Source organism: Bombina bombina, chromosome 3 (genome assembly GCF_027579735.1).
Source record: "Bombina bombina isolate aBomBom1 chromosome 3, aBomBom1.pri, whole genome shotgun sequence".
NCBI lineage: Eukaryota > Metazoa > Chordata > Amphibia > Anura > Bombinatoridae > Bombina > Bombina bombina.
This window is the reverse complement of record NC_069501.1, coordinates 185,395,313-185,415,312: the sequence shown is the minus strand read 5'-3', so window position 1 is coordinate 185,415,312 and position 20,000 is coordinate 185,395,313. Positions and strand designations below refer to the sequence as shown.

The following is a 20,000-nucleotide window of genomic DNA, read 5'->3' as shown; positions in this document are numbered from 1 at the left end:
AAGTGGCATCTTGGCAGCTGCACGCTTGACATTTCTCAGTTCATGGGCAGTTATTTTGCGCCTTGGTTTTTCCACACGCTTCTTGCGACCCTGTTGACTATTTTTAATGAAACGCTTGATTGTTCGATGATCACGCTTCAGAAGCTTTGCAATTTTAAGAGTGCTGCATCCCTCTGCAAGATATCTCACTATTTTTGACTTTTCTGAGCCTGTCAAGTCCTTCTTTTGACCCATTTTGCCAAAGGAAAGGAAGTTGCCTAATAATTATGCACACCTGATATAGGGTGTTGATGTCATTAGACCACACCCCTTCTCATTACAGAGATGCACATCACCTAATATGCTTAATTGGTAGTAGGCTTTCGAGCCTATACAGCTTGGAGTAAGACAACATGCATAAAGAGGATGATGTGGTCAAAATACTCATTTGCCTAATAATTCTGCACTCCCTGTATATATATGTATATATATGCATGCATACACATATTTAAACATGTATATGTATGTATATATACCATATAGCGCTTTGCAGTCGCACACCTTGTCATATACCATAAAGGGAAGGGCTCAAATGTGTGTATGTATAAATGTGTATGTATGTGTACATTTGTACATACATACAAATATACAAACACATATATATACACCTTTGAGTCCTGCCCTGTCAAACACCTTGACATACACCATATCGCTTTAAAACAAAGTGAATACCTTTTTATTTAAAAAATAGAAATACTTCAAATAGCATTGTTCTTCACTTAGAAGAAATATACATAGTATCTATCTATATGTATATATACAGTTGTGCTCATAAGTTTACATACCCTGGCAGAATTTATGATTTCTTGGCCATTTTCAGAGAATATGAATAACACCATAAAAACTTTTCTTTCAATCTTGGTTAGTGTTTGGCTGAAGCCATTTATTATCAATCAACTGTGTTTACTCTTTTAAAATCATAATGACAACAGAAACTACCCAAATAACACTGATCAAAAGTTGACATACCCCAGTTCTTAATACCGTGTATTGCCCCCTTTAACATCAATGACAGCTTGAAGTATTTTGTGGTATTTGTGGATGAGGCTCTTTATCTTCTCAGATGGTAAAGCTGCCCATGAACTGCACGTTTGAGATCTCCCCAGAGTGGCTCAATGATATTGAGGTCAGGAGACTGAGATGGCCACTCCAGAACCTTCACTTTATTCTGCTGTAGCCAATGACAGGTCCACTTAGCCTTGTGTTTAGGATCATTGTCATATTGGAATGTCCAAGTACGTCCCATGCACAGCTTCCGGGCTCATGAATGCAAATTTTCCTCCAGTATTTTTTGTAACATACTGCATTCATCTTGCCATCAATTCTGACCAGATTTCCTGTGCCTTTGGTAGCTCATACATCCCCAAAACATCAGCGATCCACCTCCATGTTTCACAGTAGGAATGGTGTAACTTTCATCATAGGCCTTGTTGACTCCTCTCCAAATGTAGCGTTTATGGTTGTGGCCAAAAAGATCAATTTTGGTCTCATCACTCCAAATGACTTAAGGCTTGTCTCTGTGCTGTTTGGCGTATTGTAAGCTGGATACTTTGTGGCATTTGCGTAGTAATGGCTTTCTTCTGGCAACTCGACCATGCAGCCAATCTTTCTTCAAGTGCCTACTTATTGTGCATCTTGAAACAGCCACACCACATATTTTCAGAGAGTCCTGTATTTCACCTGAAGTTATTTGTGGGTTTTTCTTTACATCCCGAACAATTTTCCTGGCAGTTGTGTCTGAAATTTTAGTTGGTCTACCTGACTGTGGTTTTGTTTCAACAGAACCCCTCATTTTCCACTTCTTGATTAGAGTTTGAACACTGCTGATTGACATTCTCAATTCCTTGGATATCTTTTTATATCGCTTTCCTGTTTTTTACAGTTCAACTACCTTTTCCCCCAGATCCTTTGACAATTCTTTTGCTTTCCCCATGACTCAGAATCCAGAAATGTCAGTGCAGCACTGGATAAAAGATGCAAGGTTCTGTCAGGAGTCCAGAAACTCATTTACCTTTTATACACACACAATAATTACAAGCAAACAGATCACAGGTGAGGATGGTTACCTTTAATAGTCATTCAAACCCCATTATGTTAACTTGTGTGCATGATATAAAGCCATAATCACCAGGGTATGTACACTTTTGATCAGGGTCAATTGGGTAGTTTCTGTTGTCATTATGGTTTAAAAAGAGTAAAAACAGTTCATTGATAATAAATGGCTTCAGCCAAACACTAACCATGAGTGAAATAAAAGTTTTTGTGTTATCATTCATATTTTCTGAAAAATGGCCAAGAAATCATAAATTCTGCCAGGGTATGTAAACTTATGAACACAACGGTGTATGTATATATATATATATATATATATATATATATATATATATATATATATATATATATATATATATATATATATATATATATATATATATATATATACTGTATGTATATATATATATATATATATATATATATATAGTTATATATATTTTAAATAAACATATACAGTGGATATAAAAAGTCTACACACCCCTGTTAAAATGTCAGGTTTCTGTGATGTAAAAAAATGAGACAAGGATAAATCATTTCAGAACTTTTTCCACCTTTAATGTGACCTATAAACTGTACAACTCAATTGAAAAACAAACTGAAATCTTTTAGGTAAAGGGAAATAAAAATAAAAAACTAAAATAATATGGTTGCATAAGTGTGAACACCCTTTTATAACTGGGGATGTAGCTGTGTTCGGAATTAAGCAATCACATTCAAAATCATGTTAAATAGGAGTCAGTACACACCTGTCATCATTTAAAGTGCCTCTGATTAACTCCAAATAAAGTTCAGCTGTTCTAGTAGGTCTTTCCTGACATTTTGTTAGTCGCATCCTACAGCAAAAGTCATGGTCCACAGAGAGCTTCTAAAGCATCAGAGGGATCTCATTGTTAAAAGGTATCAGTCAGGAGAAGGGTACAAAAGAATTTCCAAGGCATTACATATACCATGGAACACAGTGAAGACAGTCATCATTAAGTGAAGAAAATATGGTGCAACAGTGACATTACCAAGAACTGGATGTCCCTCCAAAATTGATGAAAAGACGAGAAGAAAACTGGTCTGGGAGGCTGCCAAGAGGCCTACAGCAACATTAAAGGAGCTGCAGGAAAATCTGGCAAGTGCTGGCTGTGTGGTACATGTGACAGCAATCGCCTGTATTCTTCATATGTCTGGGCTATGGGGTAGTGGCAAGACGGAAGCCTTTTCTTCTAAATTTTGCAAAAACACATCTGAAGTTTCCCAAAAGCATGTTGCAAAAGGTGTTCTGGTCTGATGAAACCAAAGTTGAACGTTTTGGCCATAATTCCAAAAGATATGTTTGGCGCAAAAACAACACTTCATATCACCAAAAGAACACCATACTCACAGTGAAGCATGGTGGTGTCAGCATCATGCTTTGGGGCTGTTTTTCTTCAGCTGGAACTGGGGCCTTAGTCAAGGTAGAGGGAATAATGAACAGTTCCAAATACCAGACAATATTGGCACAAAACCTTCAGGCTTCTGCTAGAAAGCTGAACATGAAGAGGAACTTCATCTTTCAGCATGGCAATGACCCAAAGCATACATCCAAATCTACAAAGGAATGGCTTCACCAGAAGAAGATTAAAGTTTTGGGATGGCCCAGCCAGAGCCCAGACCTGAATCCAATTCATAATCTGTGGGGTGATCTGAAGTGGGCTGTGCACAGGAGATGCCCTCGCATTCTGACAGATTTAGAGTGTTTTTGCAAAGAAGAGTGGGCAAATCTTGCAAAGTCAAGATGTGCCATGCTGAAAAACTCCTACCCAAAAAGACTGAGTGCTGTAATAAAATCAAAAGGTGCTTAATTAAAGTATTAGTTTAAGGGTGTTCACACTTCAGCAACCATATTATTTTAGTTTTTTATTTTTATTTCCCTTTACCTAAAATATTTCAGTTTGTTTTTCAATTGAGTTGTACAGTTTATAGGTCACATTAAAGGTGGAAAAAGTTCTGAAATGATTTATCTTTGTTTAATTTTTTTACATCACAGAAACCTGACATTTTAACAGGGGTGTGTAGACTTTTTATATCCACTGTATATATATATATATATATATATATATATATATATATATATATATATATAAATAAATGAAAAAAAATATTTTTAAATATATATATGTTTAAGTGTATGTATATATATATATATATATATATATATATATATATATATATAACTGTATATATGTAATATTTGTATATACAGTATTTGCATATAAGAAGTCTGTGGGGAAAAGGAGTTAGTGCATTTATTACTGTTTATATTTTTCTCTAATCACAGTGCAGAATTTTTTTGTCAGATAAGGCTGTGGTACACAGTTTACCATATACCGTTAATAAGAACTACATATACCAGGAAAACAAATCTGATAGTTTTCAAAATTCTATTTTTATATGTTTGTATATAAAAAAAAAAGTAAAATTAGCAGCACTTGCTATACATTTTAAAAAATGTGATTTATTAATTATAAAAAAAATTAAGTTTTGGGGTCATACATGCCTTTATCAGAATGTCCAATGAGTGCTGTTAATTTTAGCAGCTTGTAATTCTATACAATTTTTGTTGTGTGCGTATATGTTTATGTATATATTGTTTGTAATTTTATATAGAGTTATATATTTAGTTTTTTAATTAAATGAAAAGCCATGCAAGAAAAAAAGATTGAATATGGTCACTGTTGTACAATATACAGAAGGTTCTAAATCTGTAACATTCAAATCAAATGGTCTAAAAAGACTACAATTCTTCTTTCTTCTGAATCCATAGTATGGTACATTAATATTATTATTCATATCAGTTTGTAATAGAATATATTTTTTCACTAAAACAGATTATAGACAATCATTGTTAGAAGCTTATAACAAATTAAAATCCATCTTTAATAAGATTTTTTGTAAAAAAAATTAACTATTTCAACTGCAAAATAATTATTGTGACACTAAAAATGGTGATATTAATGATAACATAACAGAGAAAATTAAATTATCCTACATCTCTTTGGGTGTGAAATAAAGAACCATTGGTGTTAATAAGAATATTCATAATTATGTTTATATGAAAGATGCTTTTAAACAGCTGGAAGATAAAAAAGGAATACAGTGGCTGAAACACTGAAATACATTTTTTAAACACCACTTCCTTGTCACTAAAAAAATAAATAATTACATGGACAGTCAGGTTGATCTTGTGCAAAGTACTAGTGTTTTATCACATTTGGAAAGAGTTATGAAATCAATAGCCTCCTGTCATAACTGACAGTTACTCTAGCCAATCAACTGGCTTGAAGTTGCTGATTTGTTGGCTTTTGTTGCTTTTATGTAGGAAGGGGAAAAAGTGGAACTGCTGACACTGGAGGTGATTTATTCTGACCTCTGATCTGAGAGGGGACAGCAAGTCCCTGAGCAGAGCCCTGTCTGCTACCTGTCATTGTCAGTTCAGAAATAGTCTGATTGTGTGACACAAGAGCAGCTTGTGTGAATTGACAGCACAGATTCTTGTCTTTCAAATATACGTCTGTGGTGCAGTGCCTTAAATATAAAATGTTGTCATGTAAAAAACAGCAGTTAAATGTAAGTTAATATTTTTGCATTAAGTCAAACCTGTTTAAATTTAAAATAACATTTATAGATTCACATTAAGGGGCCTATTTATCAACCCGTCAACTGTGCTGCATTCGCCGGCACCAATACGCTCGCCTAACATCGCTGACGCGGATCTGAATACGCTCTCCATATTTATAAAAAAAATGTCAAAAAGCCGCGCACCAAGTACGGGGCGATGAGCAGCGGTCTGTTGTTAACTAACAGTCATCGATCTCACTGCTCTTCGGCTTTTTCACAGCTTTATTTATAGTCTGTCACTAAACACAGACACTATACTAAAATGTGTAACCCCTATACCGCCGCTCCCGGAGCCCACCGCAACTAAATCAAGTTATTAACCCCTAAACTGCCACTCCCGGAGCCCACCGCCACTTTAGTAAATGTATTAACCCCTATCCCTCCGCTCCCAGAGTCCACCGCCACCTACATTACACTTATTAACCCCTTATCTGCCGTCCCCTACACTGTCGCCACCTACATTATGTTATTAACCCCTATCCCTCTGCTCCCGGAGCCCACCGCAACTAAATAAAGTTATTAACCCCTAAACCGCCAGCTCCCCACATCCCCATAAACTAAATTAACCTATTAACCCCTAAACCTAACAACCCGCTACCTTAATATTAAATATTAACTCATCCCTATCTTATTATAAATTTAAACTTACCTTTAAAATTAAATTAAACTATATTAAACTATTAATCTACCCTAAATATTATACTAAAATTACATTAAACTATATTAAATTACTAATTAATCTACACTAACTATTATAATAAAATTACATTAAATATGTTAAATTACTAATTAATCTACACTAACTATTATAATAAAATTACATTAAACTATATTAAAATAATAATTAATCTACCCTAACTTTTAAACTAAAATTACATTAAACTACAAATTAAAATAACTATATTCTATATTTAAACACCAAACCCTATTTAAATAATTTAAATCTACACTAAAAAATTACTAAGTTACAAAAAACTTACAACTAAGTTACCAAAAATAACAAACACTAAGTTACACATAATAAAAAAGAAATGATCAAAGATTTAAACTAATTACACCTAATCTAACGGTCCTATGAAAAAAACAAAAAACAAAAACAAAAAAACCCCTAACCTACAATAAACTACAAATAGCCCTTAAAAGGGCCTTTTGCGGGGCATTGCCCCAAAGAAATCAGCTCTTTTACCTGTAAAAAAAAAAAAAATACAAATACCCCCCAAACAGTAAAACCCACCACCCACACAACCAACCCCCCAAATAAAAAGCTAACTAAAAAAAAACCTAAGCTCCCCATTGCCCTGAAAAGGGTATTTGGATGGGCATTGCCCTTAAAAGGGTATTTAGTTCTTTTGCAGCCCAAAACCCTAATCTAAAAAAAAAAAAACCCACCCAATAAACCCTTAAAAAATCCTAACACTAACCCCTGAAGATCCGACATCCATCCTCCAAGAATCTGGGAGAAGTCTTCATCCAAGCGGCAAGAAGTCCTCCAAGAAGCCGGCCGAAGTCTTCATCCAAGCCCGCAGAAGTCTTCACCCAGACGGCATCTTTTATCTTCATCCATCCGGCGCGGAGCAGGTCCATCTTCAAGACATCTGACTTGGAGCATCCTCTTCTTCCGACGGACTAATGACGAATGAAGGTTCCTTTAAATGACGTCATCCAAGATGGCGTCCCTTAGATTGCAATTGGCTGATAGAATTCTATCAGCCAATCGGAATTAAGGTAGAAAAAATCCTATTGGCTGTTGCAATCAGCCAATAGGAATTAACTTCAATCCTATTGGCTGATCCAAACAGCCAATAGGATTGAGCTCGCATTCTATTGGCTGATTGGAATAGCCAATAGAATGAGAGCTCAATCCTATTGGCTGATTGGATCAGCCAATAGGATTGAAGTTCAATCCTATTGGCTGATTGCAACAGCCAATAGGATTTTTTCTACCTTAATTCCGATTGGCTGATAGAATTCTATCAGCCAATCGGAATCTAAGGGACGCCATCTTGGATGACGTCATTTAAAGGAACCTTCATTCGTCGTTAGTCCGTTGGAAGAAGAGGATGCTCCGCGTCGGATGTCTTGAAGATGGTCCCGCTCCGCGCCGGATGGATGAAGATAAAAGATGCCGTCTGGGTGAAGACTTCTGCGGGCTTGGATGAAGACTTCGGCCGGCTTCTTGGAGGACTTCTTGCGGCTTGGATGAAGACTTCTCCCGGCTTCTTGGAGGATGGATGTCGGATCTTCAAAACTGTAAGTCGATCTTCAGGGGTTAGTGTTAGGAATTTTTAAGGGTTTATTGGGTGTTTTTTTTTTTTAGATTAGGGTTTTGGGCTGCAAAAGAGCTAAATACCCTTTTAAGGGCAATGCCCATGCAAATGCCCTTTTCAGGGCAATGGGGAGCTTAGGTTTTTTTAGTTAGCTTTTTATTTGGGGGGTTGGTTGTGTGGGTGGTGGGTTTTACTGTTGGGGGGGTAAAAGAGCTGGTTTCTTTGGGGCAATTTGGGGCCTTTTAAGAGCTATTGGGGGGGGGGGTATTTTCATAGGGCCCTTAGATTAGGTGTAATTAGTTTAAATCTTTGATAAATTATTTTTTATTTTTTGTAACTTAGTGTTTATTTTTTTGTGTAACTTAGTGTTTGTTATTTTTGGTAACTTAGTTGTAAGTTTTTTGTAACTTAGTAATTTTTTAGTTTAGATTTAAATTATTTAAATAGGGTTAGGTGTTTAAATATAGAATATAGTTATTTTAATTTGTAGTTTAATGTCATTTTATTATAAAAGTTAGGGTAGGTTGATTATTAGTTTAATATAGTTTAATTTAATTTTAAAGGTAAGTTTAAATTTATAATAAGATAGGGATGAGGTAATTTTAATGTAAAGTTAGTGGGTTGTTAGGTTTATGGGTTAATAGGTTAATTTAGTTTATGGCGATGTGGGGGGCTGGCGGTTTAAGGGTTAATAACTTTATTTAGTTGTGGTGGGCTCCGGGAGCGGCGGGATAGGGGTTAATAACTTTATGTAGGTGATGGCAGATTAGGGGTTAATAAGTATAATGTAGGTGTCGGCCGGCAGATTAGGGGTTAATAAGTATAATGTAGTTGGCGGCGGTGTAGGGGGCGGCAGATTAGGGGGTTAATAAGTATAATGTAGGTGGCGGAGGTGTTGGGGCGGCAGATTAGGGGTTAATAAGTATAATGTAGGGGGTGGCGGTGCAGGGGGCGGCAGATTTGGGGTGTTTAGACTCGCGGTATATGTTAGGTATAAACTTTACTTATAATCTCCCATACGAATTAATGGGATATCATGCAGCAGTGAACATAGCTCTTGATGCTTTCAGACTCCCATTGATTCCTATGGCATCCGCCGCCTCCAGGACGGCGGATTGAAAAGCAGGTACGCTGGGCCGGAATAGTGGCGAGCGTACCTGGTAGATATTTGTTAACTAGCAAAAGTAGTCAGATAGTGCAGAATTTGCATTCGAAACATCTGTAGTGACGTAAGCATCGATCTGTGTCGGACAGAGACCGGCGGATTGTATGTTACGTCACAAAATTCAACTTTTGCTGGTCTGTAGGCTTTCATAAATAGGGCAAATCAGCCTCTCCACAATTATGCAGCGGAATTCCGGCGTATTTGCGGTTGACGGCTTGATAAATGGGCTCCTATATGTCACTGTAATTCTACAGATATTAGTAAATAGAACAAGCAATAACTTAAAGGACCACTAAATACTGTAGAGCTGAATAATCAAATGCAGAGCAGTAGATTTTTCTTCACAAACCCCATAGTTTTCTTTAACTTTCCTGTCCCACATGACAGCTGTCAGCCAATCACGGACTAATATACGTATATGAGCTATGAGCATTTTGCTTTTCAACCATAGATACCAAGAGAATGATGTAAATTTGATAATAGATGTAAGATAGAAAGTTGTTAAATCAAGAAGTTCTATTTTGCCTTTTATGTCTATTTTTAAATAACAACAAACAATACTGCAAATAACACTATGAAAGCCCTTACCCCAAGATGTCTTCCACTAGTATGTGAAGAGTGCTTGGGTTGCGGATGAGCTTATCCAGGAAGTTGACAATGTCTGAAAACTTGGGCCGTAGATTCCTTTCTTTTTGCCAGCAGTGTAACATTAGTTGGTGTAATGACACTGGACAACCCATAGGTGCAGGTAGTCTGTAACCTTCTTCAATGGATAGAATCACCTGGTTAAAAACAGACATATTACATATTAGTTAGTATATTTTACTTTATCTTTATGTGTAACTAATGTACATATCAGCTGTAAGTGTCTTATTAAAAAAACGTTCTTCTAAAATCAGTTTAATCCTCCTCTGTTGGGAATAATCCTCCGAGGTTTCCACAATATGTAGCATATATCCTATTTACCTATAACAGAAGAGGATAACAATGCTGCACATAAAAAAAGTTCTCTATTGCACTATTCAGCATTCAGGCAGCCTAGTATTCCTTCGATGATGTCAACCAAAAAGGTCTCCACGTGTTCTACTATCTGTGTGTGAATGGACAGTTTAATTTCTGTGCATCTGTGTGTGTGTGTGCTTTTGTCAAGCTAGTAAATGCGTTTTTGATTAGATGTCATCAAAAGTGGATTTGTTAATACTGATTTCCATAGGGGGACAGTTAACTGTGGGCTGGTTTGGAGCTCTACATTGTAAGCATCAGGTTTAGAATAAGAAAAGAGAGAGGATACTGAAGGGTTTATACATAATTATATTTGTTATTATCCATGTACACCTGTGTGCATAGATAGAGGTAGATATATGTGCATGTTTTTGTGTGTTTTTATGAGTACATTATTAGCTAACCATTACTAGCTATTTATCTTCATTTACATGTATGTTGCATGACTGGAACTCTAGGTGGAATAGTAGCGTAAATATTGCTTCAGAGTCTGAAAAATGATTGTTGAACTGTGGCTGAAATATTTCCAGAACTACCCAAGATGTGAATTGAGAGACTTTGGGGCCTGAATTATCAACCTCCAAAATAGAGCTTGATGTCCCTTGTTTCTAAAGACCGCTGCTCCATAACTTGTCCGCCTGCTCTGAGGCGGCGAACAGAAATCAACCCGATTGAATACGATTGGGTTGATTGACACCCCCTGCTAGCGGCAGATTAGCCGCAAATCTGCAGGGGGCGGTATTGCACAAGCAGTTCTGGTGAACTGTTTGTGCAAGGATAAATGCCGACAGCATACGCTGTCGGCATTTATCGATGTACAGCGGACATGATATGCTACATTGTATCACGTCCGCTCGCACTTTGATAAATATGCCCCATAGGCTCCATCAGAGACAATAATATCTGGTAATACATGAAGTCTCCTTTTGAGATAGAGTGTAGTAGTTTGCATGGCAGCTATGGATATGCATTTTAGTGAACCTGTCCACTATAGTAATGATAGTTTCATAGTTGTCATAGGGTGTTAATTCAATTTAAATATCATTAGACAGATCTGCTTCTTGTGTAGTAGGCATAGACAGTGGCTCTAGTTCATTGTTAAATTACCAGATTATGTTACCTTTAAGGTGCTAAATACAGTAGCATCCGTTACCAGATAAAGAATATTTAGTATTACTGGCAAAGGAAATTAATTTTTAACATTTAGGGTTTGATAGTCAGCACATGATTTTTTCTTCTCTATCAAGTAAATCCCTGTTCCAGCAATGTATTCTTTTAGGTTCTGTGTTTCTGGTTGAGACACAGGTGAGTGATCTTTCAGTATTTTGCCAGCATCAAACTATACCTGTGCACATGCTATGCTTGAATTAAATATAAGTATTTGCATGTGTTTGTGTATCTGTTAAGTCTTTTAGATATTTGTATTAAGCAGTTTTGTTCACTGCCAAATGCGGAAGAAGATATCTGCTTGTGGCGTCTGGCTCTTTTCGGGTGCAGATTTATTCTTGTGAAAGTGAAAGAAAACTAAGATCTGTGCAAATCCAGATCTTAATGTGTTGCACTTTCACAAAAATAAATCCAGCCCTGAAAAGAGCCAAACGCAGCGAGCGGACGTCTTCTTCCGCATTCGGCAGTGAACAAAGCTGCCACAGTCACATATCTAATGTCTTTGTGTGACAATATTGTGTAGATTTGCATTATATTTTTGTGTGCAGTAGCTATTTGTATGTTCCTTTGTATTCTTAGGGACATGAAACCCAAACATTTTCTTTCATAATTCACACTTTTTAAAAAGGTCTCTAATTTACGTCTATTATCACATTTGCTTCGTTCTCATGTTGTTTTTTGTTGAATAGCTATCTAGATAGGTAGCGTGCACATGTCCGGAACACTACATGACAGGAAATAATGCTGCCATCTAGTGCTCTTGCTAATGTATAACATTGTTGCAAAACTGCTGGCATATAGTGCTGCAGACATTTGCACACTCCTGAGCTAACCTTTGTGCTTTTCAACAAAGGATAACAAGTAAACAAAGAAAATTTTGTAAAATGAAAAGTTGTTTAAAATTGTATGTTCTTTCTGAATCATGAAATAAAAATTTGGGCTTTTATGACCCTTTAAATAATTTTCATTAGGATTTTTGACACATTTAGACAGGTACATTTGCGTTGCATACACACGTGCCCGTGTCTGCATGTGTGATCGTGTCATAGTTAGTATAAAATGTTTTCTTTGCACTTTCATTTATTTATTAGTAAATGGGTCAGTAACATTTCTTAAATCATTACATAGTTGCCTGTTAGCAAAACGTTTATGTAACCCATATAACATAATCTTCACTAAAGGAATTCAATAGCAGCCATCAATACTTTGCCTCTAACTGTATTCAATGCCTTGACACTTTCTGTGTATCAATTTACTACTTTATAACTAGACAATAATTTTTGATCACATACTGAGCTCTGCATGGTGTATGCACTTTTCATTCATTGGGCTCCATTCTGAACTGTATATACATATATGTGTGTATATACAGTATATGCTTATATATGGTATACATATGTATTTATGTGTATATTTATGTGTTTATATGTGTAAATATGTACACATAAATAGACATGTATATACTTATATATATATATATATATATATATATATATATATACACACACACACACATACAATTTTGAGCCCTTCCCAATAAATATATATATATATATATATATATATATATATATACATACTAGTCTTAAAGCCCGTTCACATGGGCCATTTTTTTCAGTATAGCGGTCCCACTCCTTGCTCTCTCTCCTCTCCCTTCTCTTTTGCTCTCTCTCTCCCCCCTCTCTTTTGCTCTCTCTCTCCCCCCTCTCTCCCCCTCTCTTTTGCGCTCTCTCTCCCCCTGTCTTTTGCTCTCTCTCCCCTCTCTCTTTTGCGCTCTCTCTCCCTCTCTTTCTCTCTCTCCCCCCTCTTTTGCTCTCCCCCTCTCTCTCCCTCCTCTCTTTTGCTCTCCCACCCTCTCTCCCTCCTCTTTCTTTTGCTCTCTCTCCCCCTCTCTTTTGCACTCTCTCTCCCTCTCTTTTGCACTCTCTCTCCCTCTCTTTTGCTTTCTCTCCCCCCTTTTCTTTCTACCCCTCTTTTGCGCTCTCTCTCTTCCCCTCTCTTTTGCTCTCTCTCCCCCCTTTTCTTTCTTCCCCTCTTTTGCGCTCTCTCTCTTCCCCTCTCTTTTGCTCTCTCTCTCCCTCCCCCTCTCTTTTGCGCTCTCTCTTTACCCCCCTCTATTTTTCTCTCTCCCCCTCTCTTTTGCTCTCTCTTTCTCCCCTCTCTTTTGCTCTCACTCTCCCCCCTGTCTTTTGCTCTCTCTCTCCCCCCTCTCTTTTGCTCTCTCTCTCCCCCCACTCTTTTCCTCTCTCTTCCTCTTTCCCCTCTATTTTGCTCTCTCTCTCCCCTTTCTTTTGCTCTCTGTCCCCTCTCTTTTGCTCTCTCTCCCCTCTCTTTTGCTCTCTCCCATTTCTTTTGCTCCCCCCCTCTCTTTTGATCTGTTTCTCTCGCAGGCGGCCACGCGCACGACCGAGACCCGCCAAACCCGGCCCCGCCCACGCCATGTCCGTTTCCGCCATGCCGCGGACAGCAGATCAGGTAGACTCTAAGGCCAAGTGTGTTTGTCCTCGCGCTGTCTCTACTGCGCATGACAGCTTCGGACAAACACACTTGGCCTGTTAGATATATATATATATATATATATATATCTGTGTGTGTGTATAATATATGTCTATCTATCTATCTATCTCTGTATATAATCATATAGATATAGACATATAGGTATATATATATATATAATAAAAATAATCATATATATACAGTATATATATATATATATATAAGTGATCTAGTAAAAGGGGGGAACCCCCAAATGCCGGTGCTCATGCCCACTAGTGATGTGGTGAAAGGTACTCAAAACCAATATAATCCAAGGTCTGTTACCATCACAGTGGCTGAAGTGAGGGGTATGTGTGGGAGACGTCTGCTGTGTAATGTGGTAGCAGGTAAAGGCTGCAATAGTTAAGCCCCAAGGTAAGGGAAAAACTTTAATTAACTTGTCTATGATTAATTCTATGGCAGAAACATGTTAGACTGATTTTTGCTTCTGTTGTTACCGTTGTCAGCTGCCCCCAGCAGCTTTTTCTTTTATCTTTGTTGAATAAATTGGACGTTTTAACTGAAGTCAGTGCAGGCTGTTTGCATCACTTTCTCTCTCTCTCTCTCTCTCTCTCTCTCTCTCTCTCTCTCTCTCTCTCTCTTTAAAACAAAAACATTTTCTTCTGTGTAAAGAACATTAGAATGTGAAGTATTTCTAACTCACTTCGGGTTTAGCGCAGTTTGTCTAACGAGGTGTTGGGTTAGCGTTTGATCAATAACTATTTTTTATGTCTATGGGGAGAAGTTAAAGGACCAGTCAACACAGTAGATTTGCATAATCAACAAATGCAAGATAACAAGACAACGCAATAGCACTTAGTCTGAACTTCAAATGAATAGTAGTTTTTTTCTGACTAATTTAAAAGTTATGTCTATTTACACTCCCCCTGTACCATGTGACAGCTATCAGCCAATCACAAATGCATACACGTACCATGTGACAGCCATCAGCCATTCACTAATGCATACACGCTTATTCTGTGAATTCAGTAGGAGCTGGTGACACAAAACGTTTAAATATATAAAGACTGCACTTTTTTTATTGGAAGTAAATTGAAAAGTTGTTTAAAACTGCATGCTCTATCTGAATAATGAAAGTTTCATTTTTGCTTGAGTGTCCCTTTAACAAACTTTTGCTTGTGTACTACATTTTTACTTTCAACTTGTAATACACACGCTAACCCTGCCGCCACAAATTTTTACTTTTTTGTGCAGTTAGCAAGTGAGCAAAAACGGATTTATCGCGCCACTTGTAATCTGGCCCTATGTGTTTAAACCCTGTAAAGGGGTTTAACACATAGCTAAAGTTAACTCCAATGCGCTACTAGGACCTAGCCAATCACCAGCTAGATCCCGGTACAGCATTGCTGCTCCGGAGCCTATCTAGGTTTGTTTTTCAATTAATGATACAAGAGAACAAAGTCAATCTGATAACAGAAGCAAATTGAAAAGTATATTAAAAGCATGAAAGTTTAATTGCAAACTTTATAATTTGATATTACGCAACATTTTCATATAATTTTGCATGGTTTTTAACATCCAAATACTCATTTCACTTGTAAATGAATGTTCTGCTCATATTTTAGCTGGGTACAATTTGAAAACCCACGCTTCACACTTCTCTTATAATGGATTGAAATAGACATCCTTATTAATTAATGGCACCAATTCCAATCCATTAGCGTGTGCTGTACACAATCTTTGAATTCATTTTTATTCTTCCTTTTGCTATGTTATTCCAATCTGTTAGATTTACAACTATTTGAATTAATCAATTTGACGTGTAATATAACAGGAACATCAGATTCCTTACCGTGCATTGGCTAAACATGCAAAACTCTATAAGAAATATGATTTTCACAGAGTTGTGTCAAGGTTTTCCTGCAACTTAATATGCAGCCAAAACTAAAATAAAACATGGCTGGCTGATCCAGTATTGATAATTATTGCCCAATTTTACTTAGCAAATTAAATCATTTTTTATAATATTGAGCAATTTTAAAATTGACGTTTTTTAAAATATCCAAACACTTCTTCATTATCTTAAATTAACATTTGTTGATCACATTGTTGCTGTGTTACAATTTCATATGTTAACATAATTATTTGATCAATATTTGTAACTTTTTTATATATCAGGAAAATGTTTTTATTAACATGATTCGTTACTAGGGACCGGAGTTACAGCACAGTAAAGATTGGGGGGTAGGGGTGTCCAAAACCCCCAGTTCCCAAAGTAGCTCCCGTCCGGCAATTCCTCCACCTCTTGTCCTCCCTAGGAGCTACCAATCTCCAAAAGAGCGGAGCTCTGGGACAAAAGACCGTTGGAGCAACCAGGGTTAAAGGTAGCGGGTGTCCTGCTGTTCTGTGGCCGACCGGGAGTTCCAGGAGCCTGGCCAGTCTGAGAGGGGTTAGGCGGGTGTCTATTGTGAGGCGGCCGACCGGGAGTTCTAGGAGCCTGGCCAGCCTAGGAGGATTTTTCCGGTCAGAGGCCAGCTCTTCTCTGACAAAGTACTGGTGACAAAAACAAGCAACCAAAAGCTTCCAGAGACAGTGGTTGCTCTGAGGAGCCTAAAACCGCTGAGAAACAACAGGGGTGAGGTAGTAAGGGCGTGGGGGTTAGCCTTGGTGGTCTGGTATCCGTGACAATAGTCTTGTGGGTTACAAAATCGCTTCCATATCAAACAAGGACATCGGTGAAGTCACCAGTAACTTACTGCACACATGACCCAGATGCATATTGACTGGACCAATTGCTGTATTTCAGGTTCACTGTCTACTTGACCAAATAGAAATTTTGTGCAATAGAATGAGGGCTCATTTAAAAGATGCATATAAAATTATATCGGACAGGTTATATTAGATATATAATAGATTTAATTAATTTCTAAATATTTTCTTCCATACAAATCCCCTTAAACATCTTTATTATAAGTTTAGCAAGAATAAACCACAAACCTGAATCTCCTCAAAACTCATATTTCTTAATAATGCAATATATTGATGTTAGCAAAATAAAGTGCAAACGCTTATGTTTTTATTGCTATTTAATGGATTACAATAACATAAAAGGTTAAGTGCTGAACTTCCTCCAGAGTCAAGTGGAAAAGAAAATCTGATCTATTGACCAGGGCTTGTTATATGCTCAGTTAGTTCAACATCCTGGAAGTTGTTTGTGCTGGTATTGAACATTGTGGTTAATTGTTAATTCCAGTTATAATATTGATGATTTACAGAAAGAGAAGATAATTTACCATTATGTTTTGTGACTGATGTAATAAAAATTCGTACTGAGCCAAATTGTTTTCTTTTACAGTTTAATATGTGTATTGGCACAACAGTTACCTGCAGTAATCGCATGGAGCCTGGTAACGAAAGAACTCAAGTAATTCCACTATTTCAATAAACTCTCCCACACACTGTGACACTTTTCCAAAAGGTATCAAGTTTTAGATTTAGCTGAGATCAAAAAGTGCTTTGGATGAATAAATTGTTTAGAAATTATTCAACTTTTTTTTCCCCCTCTAGTAGTCTGAACAATACAACAGCGTTCTCTCTTCAGATCTCTTCTTTCTCTAGGGAGAGACTGTACTTACAAATAGCCTGTCATTGCTCTGTGTGCAATTTTCCCAGGCAATTATAGAAGCATTGTTTAAAATCCATTAGCTGTAATTTTTTTTCCACTCTGAAAATTGGAGCATTCTACATCTCCCATTAATGTATACAATGACTTTTAACAAATCCAGAAAGAAGCCTTTTAGCATCTTTCCATATGATAAATGTACTTGCTGTGAACTTTTGTTTTTCTGTACATACTGTATAATGATATGAAATGTTAAAGAAATGTTTCTTTATAAATGGCAACAATTCTACGTCACATGCTAAGAATGAACTTGTATAATATCTTATGCCTAAGAGTTACCTGCTATGCCTAACACCCCTGTTTCCAAATGATCTCCCAACAATGGGTCAGATTACAAGTGGAGCGCTAACAATTACACACGAGCGATGAGGTATTTATTGCAAGTGTTTGCATTCATCGGGTTTACCGTTTGTATTACAAGTTGAAAGTAAACGTGATCGCTTGAGCGCAATTGCAATTTACGCTAGAATGCTTACCGCATCCTCAGAGCTCTGGTTAACTGTTTCAAGAAACAAAAAAGTTGCACAAAACACATCAAAAATAGATTACAAAGTACAGTCACACTCATAATAAAACCTAATAATATCTAATAAAAATGATTAAAAAAATATTGCACACAAAAGTTATAAGTGCTCAAAGATATGAGGGGTAGATTTATCATAGTGCAAGCGGACATGATATGATGTAGCGTATCATGTCCGCCGCACATCGATAAATGCCGACAGCATACGCTGTCAGCATTTATCATTGCATCAGCAGTTCTTGTGAACTGCTGGTGCAATGCTGTCCCCTGCAGATTCCCTGCCAATCAGCCGCTAGCAGGGACTGTCAATCAACTTGATCGTATTCGATCAGGTTAATTTCTGTCCGCGGCCTCAGAGCAGGCGGACAAGTTATGGAGCAGTGGTCTTTAGGGGCTCTATACGGAGCTTGATAAATATGCCCCTAAAACTTTACACTTATTTTGCCAATATTTAAATAGCTAATGAAACTTTAAAAAATACATCTGCATGTTTTTCTCAGACTAATATTTTCTTTGAATGCATCCTTCTGTCTAGAATTTATTTAGTGTTTAATGTCCCTTTAACATAGAGATGCATACATATACATGTGTAAAGATGGCTATGTATGTGTATATATATATATATACAGTATATATATATATATATATATATATATATATATATATACAGTATATATATATATATATATATATATATATATATATATATATATATATATATATATATATATATATACATACAAAACACGAAAGGGGACTGCACTGGGTAAACATCATATAACCCTGCAACATGCTCAGCTCTGGGTGTTCAATAGCACTCTCAGGAAGCTGTGCTGTCCCCAGAGTCACAGGCAGTTAACCTCAAACAAGCCTGGGTGCAAGGCCCATAGGGAAAATTACCAAACAAATTAATACAACACACAGAGAAAGTCCACCACTCACTTACAAGCTCTCAGCTAAGATTAAAAGCAAAAATAGAAATGTTAGTTACTGCATTTGGCCAAATGGGACAAGCCCAGGTACCACGTCAAGGTCCCTTCCAAAAACCTGGGACCTTAAAACAGCTTGCCTCTCAGCTAAGATTAAAAGCAAAACTGGAAGAGTTCCTAGTTTGTTTGATTGATAGCTGGCATTTGTATAGGGACCCAGATTTTGAGAGAGAACTTGACGTGGTACCTAGGCTTGTCCCATTTGACCAGATGTGGTAACTAACTCTTCCAGTTTTGCTTTTAATCTTAGCTGAGAGCTTGTAAGTGAGTGCTGAACTTTCTCTGTGTGTTTTATATATATATATATTTCAAAAATAAACAAAAGAAGCGCTGCACTCTCTAAATAAATAAATCTAAAGGTACCCAATAAAAAATATTAAATAATAATAATACTCTAAATATACAATGATATTAGAGATAAGAGAAATAAAACAAAAGTTATAAAATATAACAATTCACATTTACCTCATTTACCACATGGATATGAAAAATAATAAATAAAAGTCAATCTGTATTGTAAAACACTTGTTATGGAACCGTCTCTAGTAGATAAATAGAATAAACCAGGTTTCTGAAATCCCCAAGGTTTCTCCAGAGATGTCCTTGTTTTTCAGCAAGTGTGGAAAATATTCCAGTTATATTCTGCAGCTGCTGCTCCTCTTTAAGGTCAGTTCGAACAGTAAAAAGTTGGAAGGGGGTGAGAGAAAGCGCCAACAGAGATCTAAGTGTAGATTAAACACCTGGTAAGCCCCATGTATTTTTTACAAACTACTCACAAGATAGTAGGTGAAAATAAGCACATACAGGTGAAACTCGAAAAATTAGAATATCGTGCAAAAGTTAATTTATTTCACTAATGCAACTTAAAAGGTGAAACTAATATATGTGATAGACTCATTACATGTAAAGCAAGATAGTTCAAGTCGTGATTTGTCATAATTGTGATGATTATGGTTTATAGCTCATGAAA

At 36.7% G+C, this 20,000-nt stretch overlaps 1 protein-coding gene across 1 annotated transcript in view; it reads right to left on the bottom strand.

Annotated features, from left to right (window-relative positions):
* Positions 1–20,000, bottom strand: part of EPHA6 (EPH receptor A6) — a 1,448,913-nt gene that overhangs the window by 29,252 nt on the left and 1,399,661 nt on the right. Inside the window, exon 14 of the mRNA XM_053706041.1 lies at positions 9,760–9,953. Within this exon, the coding sequence (XP_053562016.1) occupies positions 9,760–9,953 (194 nt within the window). The remainder of the gene's footprint in view (positions 1–9,759; positions 9,954–20,000) is intronic.